We start from the raw sequence: 18,565 nt of genomic DNA, 5'->3' as shown, positions 1-18,565 counted from the left end.
TGCAGTACAGTGGCGTCATCACAGCTCACTGCAGCCTCCAACTCCTGGGCTGAAGGATCTTCCTGCCTCGGCCTCCCAGGTCTGAACTGCACACTTTAAATGGCTGAACTGCATGCAGTGCGGATGATACCTCAGTAAAGGCGTTACTGAAGAAGATGATGATTCCGGGGCTCGTGTTCAGTGTCTGCCCCCGGCTGGTGCGCAGTGGAACATGCTGGCGCTCGCAGAGTAGGAAGACGCCCCGCACGCCCCCTGCCGGCCGCCAATGCCGCCCCCGCTGACACCCCGGCTCCCCTGGCCCTGGAGCCCCTCCTGGGAGAAGTGTTGGGAGGTGCAACCTCTATTTTATAAGGGGGGAAACTGAGGCCAGCATGGGCAGAGGCAGGCTCAGAGACCAGTAGCTCAGCGGTTTCTCCATCAGGATTTATTGGTCCTCCAAGACACACCCAGTCCCCTCCTGCTCCCTCCCTTGACCCTCCCGGGAACCCTGGAGGGCAGGTCCTGCCCAGCTGCGTTGGGAGGGGGCAGGTCCCACCCAGTGGCGCATCAGGCTGGAGGCGGAGACTGCCAGTGGGAGTGGATGACCTTCTTGATCCAGGACACGTAGGGTGTCACAGTGGTGGCCACAGTGGGCTTGAAGACATCGGTGCAGACCTTGAAGCTGAAGGACAGGATTCCAGCCACCCAGCCTTTGCTGCACACCAGGGGCCCGCCAGAGTCACCCTACAGGGTAACCTGCAGGTCAGCCTCTGCACCCCCTGGAGGGGCAGCCCCCAGCCCAGCCTGTCACCCTTGGGGCTCGTCGAGACACTGGGGCCCCTCCCAGCCACACCCTCCCCATCCCTGCTCCCTTCCTGCTCTTTAAACGCTCTCTGCTCTTCCTCCCCACCCCAGGGCCTTTGCACAAGCCCTACTCTATGCCACGTCAACTTTGCTAGAGTCTGAACCACAGCTCTGCCACTTCCTGTGTGGCCTCGGGCAAGGTGCTTAACCTCTTTGTGCTGCAGTTGCTGCATCTGAGAAATGAGGCTAATGCTAGTACCACCCTTTGGGACTCCCCACCGTGGCTGTGGGCTGTTAGAAGTGGACAGCCGGGTCCTCCCACCAGGCCCTGTGCCTCCCCGTCCCCTCGCCCCTTCACCTTGCAGGGGGCTTTGTTCCTGTCTGCAGCCAGGCAGACCATGTAGGGGGTGAGGCTACCATGCCAGAATCGACTGTTGTTGCACATCCTGGAGTCTAGCACTCGGACGTCCAGCTCCTGCAGTGCCCGGGCCAGCTTCCCACCCTGGTGGGTCACCCCCCAGCCGGCCACGCTGCACCGAGCTCCTGCTGCCACCACCTGGCGACTTCTGGGCAAGCGCAGGGGCTGGACGGTCTTGCTGGGCTTCACTTTCCTGTCCAGCTACAAGGCACAGGGAGGGCTAGTGAGGGGGCTGCTGAAGGGGGGCTGGGAGGGGCAGTCAGCGAGGGGGAGGGGCAGTGGGGGTGAGGCTCTCGGTCCCCCCATCACTCTCCCCACCAGCACCTGAAGCAGTGCGAGGTCGTTCTCCAGGGCTGGCACAGGCCTGTAGTTGGGGTGCCGCACGGCCGCTCGGATGCGGAAGGCGAGGCTGGGGTGGCCCAGGGTGTGCAGCCCCAGCACCAGCCTCAGCCTCAGCAGCTCTGGCCTGCGGGCAGCGGGGGGTCAGGCACGGTCTGTCCTTCCCTGTGTCTTCCCAACGCCCCCCAGGAAGCCCTCTCTGCTCGCTTGCCCCTGCCCCAGACTTCTGCCCCAGGGCTGTGTCCGCACATGCTGACCCCCAGGCCAGGACCAGCGATTCCCTCAACTACGGCGATTTGTCCAGAGGTCGGCACGCGCCAGCCCTCCTAACCTTGCCCAGACAACAGAGCACCAAGCCCTCTCAGGCAGGCCTGAGAGGTCCGCCCTTGCCACCACGAGGGAGCCTTCCTGATGATGAAAGAACTCGGCCAACAGGAAGGCGGCACAGCCAGGAGACAGGTGGGCTCCCGGGCTCTTCACGTGCGCGCCTGGATCGAGCCACACCCGAAGCGAGATCCCTTCAGTTACATGAGCCGACGGATGCCCTTGGTTACTTCGACCAGTCTGCTCTGGGGTCTCTCCTGCTGCCAGTCCAGAGGTAGGGCAGCTCCAGGATGGGCTTATCAGTGGCTTCTCGAAGGGGCCAGGTTTGTGTTGGCTGTTGCCCTGGGAGGCCAGCTGTATCCTCATAGCCACAGGTGGCAAACGCATCCCTAAATGTCACAGCGGCCCCACTTGGTTCCCCTTAGAAGGAGCCAGCCCTTCCTGTGTCTCTTGCAGAAGGTAAACCTTCCCCAGGGATCCCCACGGTCATCAGTGAGGGGCAAGTGGCCCCCATGGCCGCAGTAAATCCCGCAGAACCCAGCCCCCGGTGAGAGTGGGAACCATGCCATAGGTTCTCGGGACCCCTGGGGTGACGGAGGGCAGGGTGACTCACCTCGTGCTCAGGCAGTGGGCAGCTGTCAACACCCACTGTGGGTGCACGAGGACGCCCCCGCACTTGTGGGAGCCGTCTTTCTGCAGTGAGGCCATGTATGGGCGGGAGTGGGGCGCAGCCTCCTTACCCCCGATGATCTGGGCCCCAAATGTGCTGCCTACTGGGGAGGGGGACAGAGAGCCTGGTTAGGGCTGGGTGTCCCCCACCCCCACCATGGTCTTCCTTCTGCAGCTCAGAGGCCCTGGACCCCAACTTGCCATCCTAATAAAGTCCCCAGTGTTCCTTGAAACTTTAAGGTTGGCATGTGGGGTCTCCCTGGATCCCTGCTGTCCCTTGACCCTGGGTCCCAGCAAATGACCCTCCCTCCTCTCTCCCCCACCCCCACCCCAGGCCCCACCGGGCACCACAGCCCAGACTCTACTCCGCAGCCAGGGGAGTTGTTTAAAATGTAAATCAGCCAAGAAACCGACCCTCACACTCTGTGGGTGGGGGTGTAAGGGGGCACAGCCACTGCGGGGGTTCCCCAAATGTTAAATGTAGTCCACAGTCACTGTATGATGCGGGAATTCCACTCTGGTACACACCCAAGAGCAAGGCAAACATCTCCACACAGAGACTCACACACCGATGTCCACAGCGGCATGACTCACAATAATCAGCAAAGGGTGGAAAAAACCCGACGTCCATCCACGCGAGTGGATAAACAAAGTGTGGTCCATCCACGCACTGGAGTATCACTCAGCCACGAAAAGGGACGAGCCTCTAACACAGGCCACGGTGTGGATGGACCTTGAGGACATTGTGCTCAGTGAGAGGCGCCAGACACAGAAGGACACAGTGTGACTCCATTTATGTGAAATGTCCAGAACAGGCAGATCCACAGAGATGGGACGTGGATTCGTGGTCACCAGGGGCTGGGGAGGAGGATGGGGAGTGACTGCCAATGGGGATGGCTTCCTTTTGGGTGGCGAGAATGTTCTGGAACATGGGCTGGGTGCGGTGGCTCACACCTGTAATCCCAGCACTCTGGGAGGCTGAGGTGGGAGGATCACTTGAGGTCAGGAGTTTGAGACCAGCCTGAACAAGAGCAAGACCTCATCTCTACTAAAGATAGAAAAAATTAGCCCGGTGTGGTGGTGCCTGTAGTCCCAGCTACTTGGGAGGCTAAGGCAGGAGGATCGCTTGAGCCCAGGAGGTGGAGGTTGCTGTGAGCTAGGCTGACACTGTGGCACTCTACTCAGGCCAACAGAGTGAGACTCTGTCTCAAAAAAAAAAAAAAAAATCCAGACTCCCCACAACCTCCAAGGCGCACATGGCCTGGTGGCCTCCTTCCCTCTCCTCACTCCGCCCCAGGGCCTTTACATGTGCTGCGGGCTGCTGCAGAGCCCTTCCCCTAGACATTCCTGAGCCTGACCTCCTACTCAGAATCTGTTCAACCACCTCTCACAGCCTCTGCCCCTCCTCTGCTCCGTTTTCTTCCCAGCACTGCCCCTGATCCGGCCCCCAGGCGGCATCGCACACAGACTCGCCCTGTTGGCTCTCCACACAGTCCGCCCGCAGCACCAGGGCAGGCCCAGGCCTGTCGTGCTTAGAACGGGCCTAGAGCACTGCAGGCTCAGCAAACCCGGGCAGATGGACAGGAGGATGAGGGGCATGGCTGGGCCCCTACGTGTGCCCATCTTCTCGGGTCCCCGATCCCTCGGGAGCCACTCTCACCCAGCCCACCCAGAATCCCGGACGTCCCCATCCCAGCCCTGCCACTCCCAGCGCATCCTGCTGGGAGGACGGATGAGAGAGCAGGTAGACAGCCCAGGCGGGCAGCCCGCGTCTTCCCCACGTCCTGGGACGTCCGGGGAGCTCAGGCAGGATGCCCTCTGGTCTCAGGGTCGCCCCTCACGACAGTGACAAAATGACAACTCACCTATTTCCCCATCTTCTGCTTTCACACCCAGGATGCTGGCATCTGTGGACCCCCCGAGTGCTCCTGGCCTCAGTTTCCCCCATGGTCCAGCTCCCACTCACCTGCACACAGGGTCCCGAGGGCCAGGGCTAGCAGTGCGCACTGGCGGGCCTCCATCCTACCACGGGCACAAGGCACAGGGTGGGCAGCGCGGCCCACCCCCGCCGGTGCTTCCTGTGGGGGAGGCAGCTCGCAGCTCCACCCCACGGCTTTCTCACCCACACACGTTTTCAAAAGTGGTTCTGAAAGATAACGCTTCAGATAAAACCACGTGACCATGATCACACCTGAAAATGTAACAAAAATTATCACCTAATATGCAGTGTTCAGATCCTCGTGTTGTACATATTTCGTGTGGTTTCAGTGTAATTGTCTTTTTACCCCTTTCTCTTATTGTGACAAAATACAGATAAAAGTCCCTGTCTTAACCATTTGTAAGTGCACAGCTCAGCCGCACTAAGTACACGCATGTGATTGTGAAACCATCACCACCTTCCGTCTCTAGAACTTTCTCATCTTTCTAAACTAACACTCTGTCCCCATAAAACACTCGCTCCCCTCCCTCTCCCCGGCCCCTGGCACCCACCATCCTACTTCCTGTCTCTGTGGATCCGATGACCCCAGGGACCTCCTGTGAGTGGAGTCACACAGGATGTGTCCTTCTGTGTCTGGCGTCTCTCACTGAGCACGATGTCCTCAAGGTCCCTCACGCTGGGCTGTGTTACAGCCTCGTCCCTTTTCACGGCTGAGTGATATTCCGTGTGTGGATGGCCCACATTTGTCCATTCTTCAGCTGATGGGTGACTGGGCTGTTTCTAGTGTTTGGTTATCATGAGTGAAGATGCTGTGGGCACTTGGGGGTCTCGGCAGGCTCCGTACATGGAGTGTGATCGGCTGGTGATGTCTGCCCTGGGCAGGTGTCCACAAGCTCTGGGGGGCTCTCCCCAGGCTCCACCCCCTCCTCATGCCACATGACCAGTGTGCCCCACGCCCATCGCAGGGTTGGGGTGGAAGAGGACCCGACTTGAGCTGGCTCCATGAAAACCAAGGCTCAGATTTCCCAAACTTTTCTAAAGAAGTCCTCACGCTCCACTGGACTTGGAGCCGGAAGGATGTCAGTCTGGGGGCGCTCCCAGGGAGAGAGGAGCCCACCTGAGAATAAGGCCCACACAGAAAGTGGAGCTGGATGGTGTGTTAGCTTCCTCTTGCTGCTATAGCAAAGTATTACATATATGGTGACCTAACCTTACTCTCTCACAGTTCTGGAGGTCAGAAGTTGGTGGCCAGCCTCACTGGGCTAAAATCAAGGTGTGGCAGGGCCAGTCCCTCCTGGGGGCTCCAGGGGAGGACCCGTCTCCTGCCTTTCCCAGCGTCTAGCGGCCACCTGCGTTCCTTAGCTCGGGGCCCTTCCTCCCCCTTCAGAGCCAGCAGCACAGTGTCTTCCAGTCTCTCCCGCCCCCTCGTGGGAGGACCCTGTGCTGTCACTGGGTCCCCGGGTCATCCAGGGTGACCTCCTGTCTCATAGGTCCTCAACTCAACCCCATCTGCACAGTCTCTTCTGCCAATAAGGTAACCTGTTCACACATTCCCGGGAGTAGGCTGTGGACATCTTTGAGGGAGCTGTTATTCTGTTGACCACAGCTGTGGGGAGACCGAGTCTGGACAGAGCCAGTGCTTGGATCAGCTATGCCTGAAATCCTCCCCTGGCCTGTCGGTCACGGAATGCAATAAAATTCCAGCTTGCTCATGCTGGTTTGCATTGGGCCCTGTCACTTGCAGTTGGAAGGGTCCAACGTAAATTGCATAAATTACAGAAGGTTGGAAAAACTCATCACAAAAGGCGCCGAACTCACCCGCTGTGCACCGGGGGCTCTGGAGAAAGCTGCACCCGTTCAGAGGATGGCTCACGTCCTGCAGTCACACTCCGAAGTTTCGTCTTCATTCAGAGGGTGAGGCCAGGGCTGAGCTTAAGCGACACTAACTCCACAGTGTGTTCGTGTTCCACCTCCTTCAATCCTAAACACCCCAGCAGGCAGTTCCATCAGTATCGAGGTGCCCACATTTAGCAACCAAAAATGGGGTGCCCAGTTAGATCTGAATTTCAGATAGACAACAGTTTTTTACTATGCGTCCCAAATACGGCACAGGAAATACGCAGAGTAAGTCATTTGTTGTCTATCTGAAATTCAACTTAGTAGCCAACCATAGTCATTGCCCGCCCTCTGCAGCTTGGAACACTGACGTTGAGTCGAGGACACCTGCCCACAGCTAGCAAGTCCCAGGGTTCCCGCCTGGCTCTGGATGGGGGAGTCAGCTCTGTGTCCCAAAGGTCCGTTGGGAGTCATGTGGGGCATAGTCTGAGGGGAGGGGGAGGCCAGAGTGGTGGTTTTACATCCTGGCCACCGGCCCTTCCAGGGGCACCACTTGAGAGGTGAGGCCTGCGTCCCCTCCTTGAATCTGGGTGGAAACCGTGTGGCCTGAGGCTGGTCGGAAATGGCCCAGCTCCTGGCCCCTCACTTGGAGCCTGACCAGCCCACGACACCCAGAAGCCCAAGCGCCATGGGGAGGCCACGTGGGGGTGCTCCGGCCAGCAGCCATGCGGAGCCCAGTCTGGGAGTGTCCCCAGCCCAGGAGCCCAACGCCTCCTGTGACTTCAGCACCCCGGGGTCTGGGTCACTCCAGCGGAGTGAGACAAGCCCCCACTGGGCCCAACTAGCTCCCGACCTGCAGGAGCCACGAGGCAGCTGTGGGAACAAGGAGAAGAGGCCCTAGGGAGAGCGGGTGGGTGGGCAAACTTCTGCAAAGGGCCAAACACTGTCGCAGCGGCTCAGTTCTGCCCTTGGGACAGCATGTGAAGCAACAGTGTGGCTGTGCCGACAAACTTTACACACGACATGGGCACCCTGAATCTTGCTCTGCCTGCTGAGTTGTTGCTGCTGTCGCGGCGACTGAGGGAGCTGACGCCTGCTGAGCGCTTGGAAGGGCTCCGGATGCAGGGGCCTGGGACCCCTCAGATGCTGTGAGGGCTGGGACGTCACTGAGCTCCTTATTCAGAGAGACACAGAGTGGCTGGCAATGGGGAAGGAGGCAGCGGAGGGCACGTGGCCATCCAGGCGAGACTGGCCGGGCCAGGGCCCTCTGCGTGTAGGAAAAGCCAGCAGTGGATGTTGGATGCTGCGGTGTAGCCAGGACCTGGGAAGAGAGCATGTGGCTCTCTCGGCACTGCCCGCCCCACCCCATCCCCACCCAAATGTAGCCCAAGGTCTTGTGGCCGCGTGACGGCCGGGTCCTGGTGTACAACAACCAGCCTGTGGGCAACTGGAGGCCTCCAGGCTGATGGGTGTGGGCTTCCTTGGAAGCCCGGAGGCGAAGAGCCGAATCCTGGGGGGAACCTGGTCCTGATGGCACCAGGATCCGAAGTCCAGCCATTCCTGGACTTTCAGCTGCACAAAACAAGGCCACAGACCGTGTGCACCCAGGGCTGTGGCAACCCCAGCCTGGATAGGCATGCAGCCGAGGCCAGGGGTCATTTCCGCCCCAGGAACCCCGGGCCACAAGAACTAGTCCACAGCCGCAGTTCACTCAACACGTGCAAAGCAAACCAGCTGCCTCCTGCTCAGACCCCGCAGATCTGAGGATGTGGTCCCTTCCTCAAACGCACTGGCCACCCTGCCCCAAGGCTGGGCACCAGCAACACTTGGTCACACGTGGACCTCCTGGCTGCCTCTCCCTCCCAAGGAGAGGTTCTGTCTTCTCATAAAGTAGTTTTATTTAGATTTCAAACAAATCAAAGCAGAGAGAAGAGGCAGCCACAGCTAATCCGTCCACTCGTGAGCTGGGAAACACACCAAGTCTCTGGCTCCAGGCCATGGAGCTGCCTGGCCCCCAGGCCCTCAGTGGCAGCGAGGAGCTGGCGCCCACACGTTCCCATCTGTGGCTCCACGTGGCTCCTCTGGGCTCTGGCCAGTGCCCGGAGTCAGGTCGTCCAAGCAGCAGTCAGGGCCACACTGCCCTCCCGAGGTGAGACGGCGGCCACAGCCAGCCCGGGGTCCCCGAGCAAGGCAGGCAGCCCCTCTTCTCTGAAGCAGAGGAAAACCCAGAACAAATACAGGGAAGGAAAAAAGACCTAAACTGAAAGAACCAGAGGGGCGGGAACCAACACAACACCTCCCGTGAGGTAGAGTCTGCCACCTAAGCCCATTCGGTCCAGTCCCAGTGAGGTAAAACTCTGTCAGTTTATTTCGGCAGGGCGCGCGCTGTCAGGACCCCTCGTTGCCAGAGTCATCCTCGTCGTCCCCGAAGCAGCTATCTGCCTCCTCCCCGTCACCATCCTCGTAGTAGTCATCGTAGAAGAGGTCTGAGCCCTCGTCGGGCGCGGGCGCCTTGGTCTTCACGCAGTACTCGGCTAGCGTGGTGGGCACCTTCACACCGTCACGCTCCGCGTCCAGCTTGGTCCCCAGGACCTGCTTCCTGGGGGGACAGGGCAGGTGAGGGCGCCACTCACACCCACCCCACCCCACCCCTGGCACGCTCATGCCCAACACCCAGGGCCCTCTTAACAGGACAGCCTAACACCCTGCCACGGTGGGAACCTGGGAGGAGGACTCAGTGGAGGCAAGGAGCCCAGGCAGGGACGCTGGAGGCGGGGGATGGGGGTGGGGAGAGACTGAGCCACACCTGCCCCCGCCCCACACGCAGGAGCAGGGAAGGCAGCTCAGGGCCTTTGAGGGCAGAGAAGGCCAAGGGCAAGGTGGGAAGCCGCCAGGCACTCGTTAGGATTTTAAGATCTAGTTGTGCTAGGTGGCCTGCGCCTCTGGGAGGAAGGGAGGCCGAGTCAGCACAAACGTCTGGAGGGCACCATGCCCTGAAGGCCCTAAAAAGGGCCTGTCCCCAACTCCACCTCCAGGATGTGTCACGAACACCCCAGTGCCAGCACAGCAGGGTGAGGCTGCCAGGCCGTGCCCACCAGGGACACGTGCACCACGCCAGGCTGAATCACTGCTGCCAGCTGTGCTCAATGCACCGGCTTGACAGGAACGAGAACGAGGCCACAGCCTCAGGGACAGGGCTCAGGGTCCTGACCTGGCCAGGAGGTGCGGCCCTCGGGTGTGCACAGCCACTCGCCTGCACAGCAAGGCCCTGGGGCGGGGACGGACAGACGGACACCGACCCTAGCCCGGCAGCTTCTTGTGAGGAACCAAGTGGGGGTGCTCAGCAACAGGGCGCCCACAAGAGAGGCTGCCTCCAGCCTCTGGGGGGCATCCATGCCAGAGCACATGCACAAGCCGGTTCCTCTGGGCTTTCCAGATGTCTGTCCCCAGCCGGGATAACCTCTGATCACGCCAGCGGCACCGTCCGATACTGGGCTCCTGACCCAGCCAGGCCCCAACAGAACTGAGCATGACGCACAGGCTGCTTTGAAGTCAAAACACGCACTCACGGACTCGAAAACAGGCAGAAAGCAGGACCCCAGCCTTCCGCGTGGGACATGTGAGCTGGCCCACAGGGAGTTTTGAGGGATAAAAATAGTCTGGCTCAAAATAGAAGTACCATATGACCTGGCAATGCCACTGCTGGGTATACGTCCAAAAGGAAGGAAATCAGTGTATGGAAAAGGTAACTGCGTCCATGTTCACTGTAGCACTGCTCACAACAGCCACGACTGGAGGCAACCTACGTGTCCACCAACGGGCGAGGATAAAGAAAACGTGCACATGTACACGATGGAATACTACACAGCTATAAACAAAAACGAAACCCTGCCATTTGCAACGTTATGTTAAGTGAAATAAGCCAGGCACAGAAAGACAAATCTCACATGTCCATCCCCCGCCCCCTCCCCGCACATGTGGGAGTTAAATATTAAAACCACTGACGTCATGGAGACAGAGTAGAATGACGGTTACCAGAGGCTGGGAAGGGTGGTGGGGAGGGGGGATAAGGTGGGGATGGTTAATGGGTGCAAATCTATAGAGTGAACGCTATTTGACAGCACCACGAAGTGGCAGTCAACAAGCCAGGGGTGTATTTTAAAATAGCTAAGAGGGGAATCAGAATGTTCCCAACACGCAGAAACGACACACACTTGAGGTGGTGGGTGTCCCAGTGACTCCGACCTGTTACACAGCGTATGCCTGTATCAAAAACATCACAGGCACCCTATAAAAACACAGCACTATTACGTACCTGTGATAATTTAAAAAAATAGTCTGGCTTTTGTTTCTGCACTGGGATCTTGGGGGTGAGGGATGCAGCCTGTGAGGGCATCTGCTCAGCAAGGGTGGAGGGGTTGGCAGGCATGGGCACAGCACTGCCTGAGACTGCCTGGCACCAGGACGCTGCCCAGGACGACATGAGGACGCTGGCAGAGCTGGCGAGGCCACTGCGTCTGCTCACGGGTCCCCCCTCGGGGTCTGGGCAGGGGAAAGGTACACAGATTATGTGAGCAACATTTTATTTTTTAGTTGTTTGAGACAGGGTCCTGCTCCGTTGTCAAGGCTGGAGTGTCGTGGTGTCATCATAGCTCACACTGCAGACTCCAACTCCTGGGCTCAAGGGATCCTCCTGTGTCAGCCTCCCGAGTAGCTGGGACTACAGGTGCTACTACCCCTGGCTAATTTTTCTATTTTTAGTAGAGACCATGTCTTGCTCTTGCTCAGGCTGGTTTCAAACTCCTGACCTCAAGTGATCCTCCTGCCTGGCCTCCCAGAGTGCTAGGATCACAGGCGTGAGCCACCATGTGCAATATTTTAAAAGTTGTTTTTAAAATTCTGCTTATGTGAAATACCACAGAACAACCAACAAAGATAGGTGAGACCTAAATGAGGAAACTACGTGCATGATTTCACTCAGAGAAAAGGAAATCAAAACAGCAAGGGATACTATGTAACAGGAAGAGCAGAACTGTAGGTGTCAATCCCCCCAGACAAAGCCTGTGCCTTTGTCTCTGTGATCCCAGCACTAGCAGGGACACACGTACAAACCACAAATGCCCAGGATGTTGAGCCGTGGGGCTCCAGGAAATGAAGCCCACCTAACAGGGAAAGGTGCGGGTGGGCCACACATGCAGCCCCCAGATAGAGCAGGAGCAGCCACCACAGCAGGCCCCAGTCCGTGGGGCACAGTGAGCCCAGTGGCTGCGGCAGGTGTAGCTGCTGCTCTGCCCACGTGAAGGGCTGTGCGACTGATGAACTCACCAAATGTAAACACCACCATGCCCTGACTAGAAGGTCAGGCATGAGGAAGCATTTATGGCACACACCCACTTTTTGATAAATACATACACACATATAAATTGCAAAAAGCCTGGAAAGCGATACCAAAACATCCACCCCTAGGTATTAGGATTAAAAGGCTTTCATTTCTATTTGTACTTAAATAATTTTCTTTCTTTCTTTTTTTTTTTGAGACAGTCTTGCTCTGTCACCCAGGCTGGAGTGCAATGGTGTCATCACAGCTCACTGCAGCCTCCAACTCCTGGGCTCAAGCAATCCTCCTGCCTCAGCCTCCAAAAGTGCTGGGATCACAGGAGTGATCCACTGCACCTGGCCCTTAAAATAATTTTCTATCATGAACACGTTAATTTCTCGACAAAGTGCTGTCCTTGCAGCTTTGTGTGTGTTTGAGCTGCAGTCCCCAAACCCCTGGCCCTGGCCTGTTAGGAATCAGGCCGCACAGGAGCTGAGCAGCACGCAAACCGGCAAGAGAAGCTTCGTCTGTACTTACAGCAGCTCCGCGTCCCTCGTGCCACCACCTGAGCCCTGCCTCCTGCCAGATCAGCGGCAGCATTAGATTCTGCGTTGTGGTGAGCTGTGTAACTATTTCATTATACATGAGAATGCAATAATAATAGAAGCGCACAACAAATAGAATGCACTTGAATCACCCCAAAACCACCTCCCCCGACATCTGTGGAAAAACTGTCTTCCATGAAAGTGGTCCCTGATGCCAAGAAGGTTGGGGACGCTGTGTTTGAGGCCCGGCGTGCAGAGTTCCCACCCTGCAGCAGGAGCCCCCACTGCCCCAGGGTGTCCCACTCTTCTCAAACCACCACTCGCCTACACCCCAGACGCCCTGTTAACAGGACCCGCACCAGCAGTCCCTTCTGCCTGGTGGCGTCCACACACCCCCCTCCATGTGGGCCAGCCACAGTCTGCTCAACCTTCACCTACTGATATGTATTTGGGGTGTTGCCTGTTTCTGGAAAACGAGGCCACTGTGAACCCTTCTGTGCCTAAAGGTGGGGACACGTGCCTCCATCTCTCTCAGTTCAACACTCAGGGATGGAATGGCTGGGCCCCCAGGCAGGTGCGTGCCTAACTTTTTATTTATTTTGTTAAAACGTAAATGACAAACTGAAAAAGCATTTGGAAAAAAAAAACAAGTAAAGGGTTAAGTTTGTCATAAAACGGGTCAGTAAGCCGCAGCTGAAAGTGACAATGGACAAAGGACACAGCATCTCAGAGTGCGAGAGAACAGGACAGGGATGGGCCAGGGGCTGGGGCACGCACCGACCCCCAGTCCGGGCCTGGAGCAAAGTCCTGCCCATTTCCAAGGGGGCCCCTTTCCTTTCCCCTTGCCCACCCACGTGTTCACTCGGGGAGAAACCGGAAACAACTCAAATTGAAACAAGGGGAAGGGCTAACTCTGGAAATCCATAAACAAGGCTCTGCTTTTATAACCCAGAAAAGAGTATTTTCCTGCCTTTGGAAAATGATCCTAAATTTCAAAATCACAAACATAAGAGATGTTTAGGCAGCAAACTATTAAAACGTGTTTATGTTCACGACAGCAAGTTACCAAGACAGTGTGTGATGCATGATCTCAACGATACCCCAAACCGAGGCTGACTGACAAAGCCACGGAGCCGGTGGCCCCCGCACAGCCGGACACAGACTTCTGGTTTACAGGGGACAGGCACCACCACAGTACAAGGACCAAAACATAAACCAGGGAGAGGAGCTGGGCGGGGGCGAGGAGGGGCACACAGCACACCGGGAGGGCCAGGCACGTCTGGCGTCTAGTTAGGAAGCAAAACATGGTGGCAGAGCCTTGCTGGCAGCTGGCGGGCAGTGGGCGCTTGCTCCTACTCTACACCATTGCTGGTATGTGGATACACACGTGTGTGCACATCATACACACCACACCTGTGCAGGACACGTCCCGTTACGTGTATTTGCTTATCTCTTAGACACAGGGTCTTGCTGTGCCAGGCTGGAGCGCAGCGGTGCCATCGCAGCTCACTGCAGCCTCCAACTCCTGGGCTCAAGGGATCCTCTCACCTCAGTCTCCTGAGTAGTTCGGACTAGGGGCACGTGCCACCACCACACCTGGTTACGTTTATATTATGCTATTGTATGAATGGAAAATTTCATAATGCAAAAAAGAAAAAAAACAACCAATTTTCTAAAAAAAGAAGAGACCAGAAGCTGGGCTTGAACCCGGCTGGACCCTTCCCCGCCGTGGGCTTGGCTTCCCCGTGAGCAGACGTGGCCCCATAAAGAGACAGCACTCAGGAAGCCCCTCTGGGCCGGGCCTGTTGTGCCGCAGCAGCGGCAGGGAGCGGCGGGTGGCCGGCTTGCGCCCTGTGCAGCAGTCTGTCTGCAGGGAGCCCGCCTGCCCTCACCGGATGATGTCTGTGTACTCCCGGTCCTTCCCTTTGCTCTCTTTCCACTTCCTGTACATCACTGAGGCGTCCACGTTGGCTGGCGAGAAGGTGTTGGGCTCGTTCAGGAGGGAGATCACGCTCAGGAGGATGGTCCTGGGGAGAGACTGAGTCAGGCATGGAAGGCCCACGTAGGCTCTTCCTCGGCTGCACCACTCAGCTCGCATCCAACGTCGCAAATAGGACCCAGGAAGCCAAACACGGCCCAGGGCACTCGAGCCTCCGGCTTCTCGCAGGCCCTGAGAGGCACCATGGACTTGTGGATGTGGCCAGGAGCACTGTCACCCCCATCACCACCAGATGATGTCTGCCTGGCCTTCTCACAGCCTCTGCTTGTATTCCAGGCCCCCAGGACTGTAGGAGCTAGAGCAGAGAGCGGCTGAGCTCCGGCCAGACCTATGCTGGCCTCCCCCCAACCTTTGACTGCTGTGCCAAGACCAGTGGGGGCGGCCAGCCCAGACCAGCTCCTTCATACCCAGGTGCTGCCCTCATCCCCTGCACATCCGGCCTGGGCTAGACTTGAGGCCGGACAGGCAACAATGCAAGGTGGCTGCGCCCAGGACCTAGCTGTGGGCAGCACACGTGGTGTGAAGGAGCCCATTCCTGGAGACAGGGCCAGGAGGGAGGGACACCCCAGGATGAGGTGGTGGGGCTGGCCCCAGGGGTCCTGGGCACCCTACTGGGCAAACACCACAGTGGGGCAGGTCTCCCCACCCGGAAGCAGGGATCCCAGCCTACCTGACATTCTGGGTGGGGTTCCACCGCTCCGAGGGCAGTTCCCCACTCTGGGGGTCGTCGACTGGGGGGTGGAGGATGGAGATGCACACATCCCCTGTCTGTGCGAGAGCGGAACAGGTCAGCACTGGCCTCTAGGCTCCTGTGACAGCTTCCCCCACACCCAGTTCCCACTCGCCCAGGTCTGCAGACGAAGACCCCAGGCCATGGGGGGAGGCCAGCTCACCTCATAGATGTTAGGGTGCCACATCTTGGTCAGGAACCGAAAGGCTGGCGGGGAGTAAGGGTAGTCGATGGGGAACTTGAGGCGTGCCTGTGGTGGGGTGGGCAGAAAACAGGGAGCCTCAGCTGGAGTCTGCCCCCTCCCCTGCCAGGGCCCCGTTTCACAGGATGACCTGGGCTGATCATTCTCTGAGTGCTGGCGTTTGGGTGAGAGAGATGCCCCATCCTGGCCAAGGCAGGGACGGGTCTGGGGTCAGGTCCACGACAGGCTGCCTCAGGCCTTTTTGGAGTCACTGGAGCTGATCCCAGCCCCTAGCAGTCCAGGTGGCCAGGGGCTGGGCCAGCAGAGCTGCCAGGAAACAAGGCACTGCTGCTGGAGCAGCTCCGAGCCTCTGGCAGCCCAGGCTAGGTGTGTGGGACCGAGGTGGCAAGCACGCCCCAGAAGTTAGCTGAACGGACTAGCAGGGGCTCCACCTCTGGGGCTGCAGCGTCCCAGTTGTGGGGAGGGTTAGAAGAGATATGTGCTCACTCAGCAAACACTTTACACACCTGCCGTCAGCCAGGCCCTGGGAGGAGATGAGTCAGCATGGGCTGTCTGCCCTTAGGTGTCTGGTCTTAGAGGGGTCAGGCAGGCAGACCGACAGGTCACAGAAGCATGGCAGGACCTGTTCCATATCAGCACCTCCCCTGGCGGCTGCCCAGGCCCTGGGGGCTCAGGGCTTCGGGCCAAGGGCTGTCACAATCTGAGCCACTTGCCCAGGTGACAAAGCTGCTCGACCTCTGGCCTGGGCTGTGATACCTGCCCACTGCCCTCCTGGGCTGTCAGCAGGTAAACAAGGAAAACTCGGAGAGCCCCAGTGTCAGGCACTGGGGGTTTGGCCCAGAGGTCCTGGTGGTGCTTTGAGCTCCAAAGGGCTGAGGCTGGGGCCGCCTTTGCTGCAGTCTCCTAAAGGCTGATCTTTGGAGAAGCCCCTCCTGGGCGGAGATGGCACTCAGGGGACATGCTTCTGTTTGAGGGTGAACGCACTAAGGCCCTGGGAGGCAAGTAACTTGCCCGTGACCACAGAGCAAGCCTGAAACTTGGGTCTCAGTACCTGCCCACAAGTTCCCTGAGCCTAGTGCTGGGTTCTAAGCAGAGGTCTTTGAGAACAGCCAAGGTCTCAACAGCAGAGCAGGGAGACGTGGCCTCAGCTGCACCGAGTCCCACCACATCTCTTGTTTTAAGCAGCCCAGAGATGCCTTTCATTGCTGAGCACACTGACGCTCAGAGGACAGCATCTTGCCCGAGGGCACAGAGCGAGCAAGCTGTGGAGAGGGTCTCTGAGGCACCCCCTGTTTAGCACACAGCACTGCTCCCTCGGCTCACAGAGGAGAAATGAGGGAGGCCTGGCTGCCAGAGCAAGGCCTGAAGAAGTGGCTGGGAAGCAGCAGTGGCCCCAGGCACTTCACAGTCCTGTGTTTCTACACCTTTCTCCCCACCCAACCACACTCGGATCAGGCAGAGCCACCCTGGGTCCCATGGTGCCTTCAGAGGAGAGTGCAGAACCTGCCGCACATGTGGCTGAGGTCTGGCAGGCCCCCCATGCTGTTCTCCTCCAGGAAGATGGGATTATCCCCTCATGCCAGCCCAGAGAGCTCTGCCCACATCCCCTGGAACTGGTTGCAGGAGCAGGAGCTAGAAATCTGGCCTCTTTCCTTCCCGACCAGCAGCCTCCTTTAGAGGCCTGGCCTCGTGGTGGGGCTCAGTCACCCCCGCTCTGAGCAGAGCCCAATCCTCACAGCTGCTCCCCCAAGCAGACAAAAGGGGCCGGAGGTGGGGCAGCTTAAACTATGTGACAACCTAGAAGACTTCTCAGCCCGAGCCCCATTTCCTGCCTGGGGAGGCAGGGTTCCCAGATGCAGGACCCAAGGCTGCCCCATCCCACTCCAGGCTGTAACCCAGAATCGGCCCCCCAGACCAGGCTGCTGACCTCACAGCCACTGAGCAGGCGAGGCTCAAACATTAGCCCAGAGCGCAAACAGACATCTGTCCAGGCAGCATCACCCCCCTCGGCCCCACCGCTGAAGCCTGCCCTGGCTGTGGTTTCTGCTGCCACCCAGCCTTCCAGCCAAGGCACAAGCAGGCTGTGCCCGGGCTCTTGGCAAGTGGTGACAGCAGCAGACTCCTGCATGGGGGCTGGCTCCCCATCTCACACGCAGGGAGACCGCTCGTCTTGTCCTTCTGGCCCCAAGAACGTCCTGTGTCTCTTAGAGGAGTCTTCGGCTATGGCTGCGCTCAGATGGCGAGATCGAGAAAACTGCCCTGGTTTTGGCCTAAATCCTTTCCACTCTAGACAGAGAGAGTCTCCCTGCTCCCAACAACTACTAAAACAAGGAACTGCTGGGAAAGAAATCACCAGAGCACAGAAGAATCGGCCCAGAACCCGCGATTTGGGTCCCAAGAAGCCACCTGCTCAGTGGAATCTAAGAAAGGCCAGCTGGGGTGAGAGGAGCCCCGAGCTTTGGAGGTCGGGGTCCAGGACGCTAGGAGCGGCCTGGGGGGTGGCTCCAGGGAGCAGGGTAGGAGGGATCGCCCCTCCCTCACCATTCTCTGGAGAACAGGTTACATAAAACTGCGGATGAGGCCGGAGTGCCTGGCCGGCTGCTATCGGCAAGAGTGGCGGCTTTCCAAGCAGGTCGCGGCTGCCAAGGCCTCATCCGGGCCTTTGTTGGAACCCGAGCAAGTGGCCGCGCCAGCCACCCCTGGCTGGCCTCCCTCCCTTCCCCACCGGCCCTGAGCTCCCCAACAATAGCAACTCGCCAGTTCTGGGGAGGCCTCTTTGTCTCTTCCAGGGAGGGGGCGGGGAAGCAGCTGAAAGGCTGGGGTTTGCCCCGGCTCTCCCTTCCCCTCTCCCGCCCGGCCGGGCGAGGGAGGGGCGGCGGCCCCAGCCCTCCCGGGGGCGAGGTAAGCAAGAGCTCCACAGCAGGACAAAGCCGGCAGGGTCCCGGGCTTCCTCCGCAGGGCCGGCAGACTAACCGGGAGACAGCGGGGCTCTCGGGGAGTCCCGGGGCCAGACTGCAGCAGCGACGGAGGGTCCCCGCCCCCAGCGGGGAAGCTGAGCCGCCCGCCCGAGACTGCGGGGCTCGCCCGGCTCACCTTGAAGTAGCCACCCTCGTAGTAGGTGTTGGGGGGCCCGAAGATGGCCACCTCCCAGTTGTACAAGTCGCCCTCGTCCACCAGCGTCACGCGGAAGCCCTCGACCGGCTCTTCCTGCAGCCCCTTGAGCTCGAGCAGCAGCGCCTTCTGCGAGCTGGGCACCAGCGGCCTGGCCATGGCGGCGGCGGCGGAGGGGCCTGGGGTCGGGGGCGCGCTGGGCCGCGGGGCCGCCGCGAGCTCGCGAGACGGGCCGGGCCGCGCGCCGGCCGGAGGGGAGCCACTGGGGCCGCTGCCGCCTTCCTCCTCGACGCCGCCGCCGCCGCCGCCCGGGACCCCCGAGCGCTCCACTCGCTCTGGCGCCGCCGCCGCCG

General features: G+C 59.2%; 2 protein-coding genes across 2 annotated transcripts; both read right to left on the bottom strand.

The window, feature by feature from the left end:
- Window positions 1-546: 546 nt before the first annotated feature.
- Window positions 547-4,554, bottom strand: GZMM (granzyme M (lymphocyte met-ase 1)). The gene is made up of 5 exons (XM_012645353.1): window positions 4,500-4,554; window positions 2,478-2,634; window positions 1,526-1,667; window positions 1,142-1,402; window positions 547-723 (listed from the first exon to the last, which is right to left on the bottom strand). Exons 1-5 carry the CDS (start codon window positions 4,552-4,554, stop codon window positions 547-549), a joined length of 792 nt encoding a protein of 263 aa, XP_012500807.1.
- Window positions 4,555-8,653: 4,099 nt separating this feature from the next.
- CDC34 (cell division cycle 34) lies at window positions 8,654-18,563 on the bottom strand (the record flags this gene model as incomplete). The annotated part of the gene is made up of 5 exons (XM_012645352.1): window positions 8,654-8,907; window positions 14,063-14,197; window positions 14,840-14,937; window positions 15,063-15,149; window positions 18,195-18,563. Coding segments are annotated over 5 exons (900 nt in total), but the record flags the coding sequence as incomplete, so codon positions are not given.
- Between the last annotated feature and the right edge of the window lie 2 nt (window positions 18,564-18,565).

Source organism: Propithecus coquereli, unplaced genomic scaffold (assembly GCF_000956105.1).
Source record: "Propithecus coquereli isolate 6110/MARCELLA unplaced genomic scaffold, Pcoq_1.0 Scaffold232, whole genome shotgun sequence".
Lineage (NCBI taxonomy): Eukaryota > Metazoa > Chordata > Mammalia > Primates > Indriidae > Propithecus > Propithecus coquereli.
The sequence above is the reverse complement of the archived record's forward strand: the minus strand, read 5'-3'. Positions and strand labels throughout refer to the sequence as shown.

Coding starts and splice junctions, on each gene's coding strand:
- GZMM (XM_012645353.1), bottom strand. CDS start 4,554: ATGGAGGCCCGCCAGTGCGCACTGCTAGCCCTGGCCCTCGGGACCCTG. Junction 2,635..4,499: donor CCTCGGGACCCTGTGTGCAG/GTGAGTGGGAGC, acceptor CCTCCCCAGTAG/GCAGCACATTTGGGGCCCAG. Junction 1,403..1,525: donor ACGACCTCGCACTGCTTCAG/GTGCTGGTGGGG, acceptor TGTGCCTTGTAG/CTGGACAGGAAAGTGAAGCC.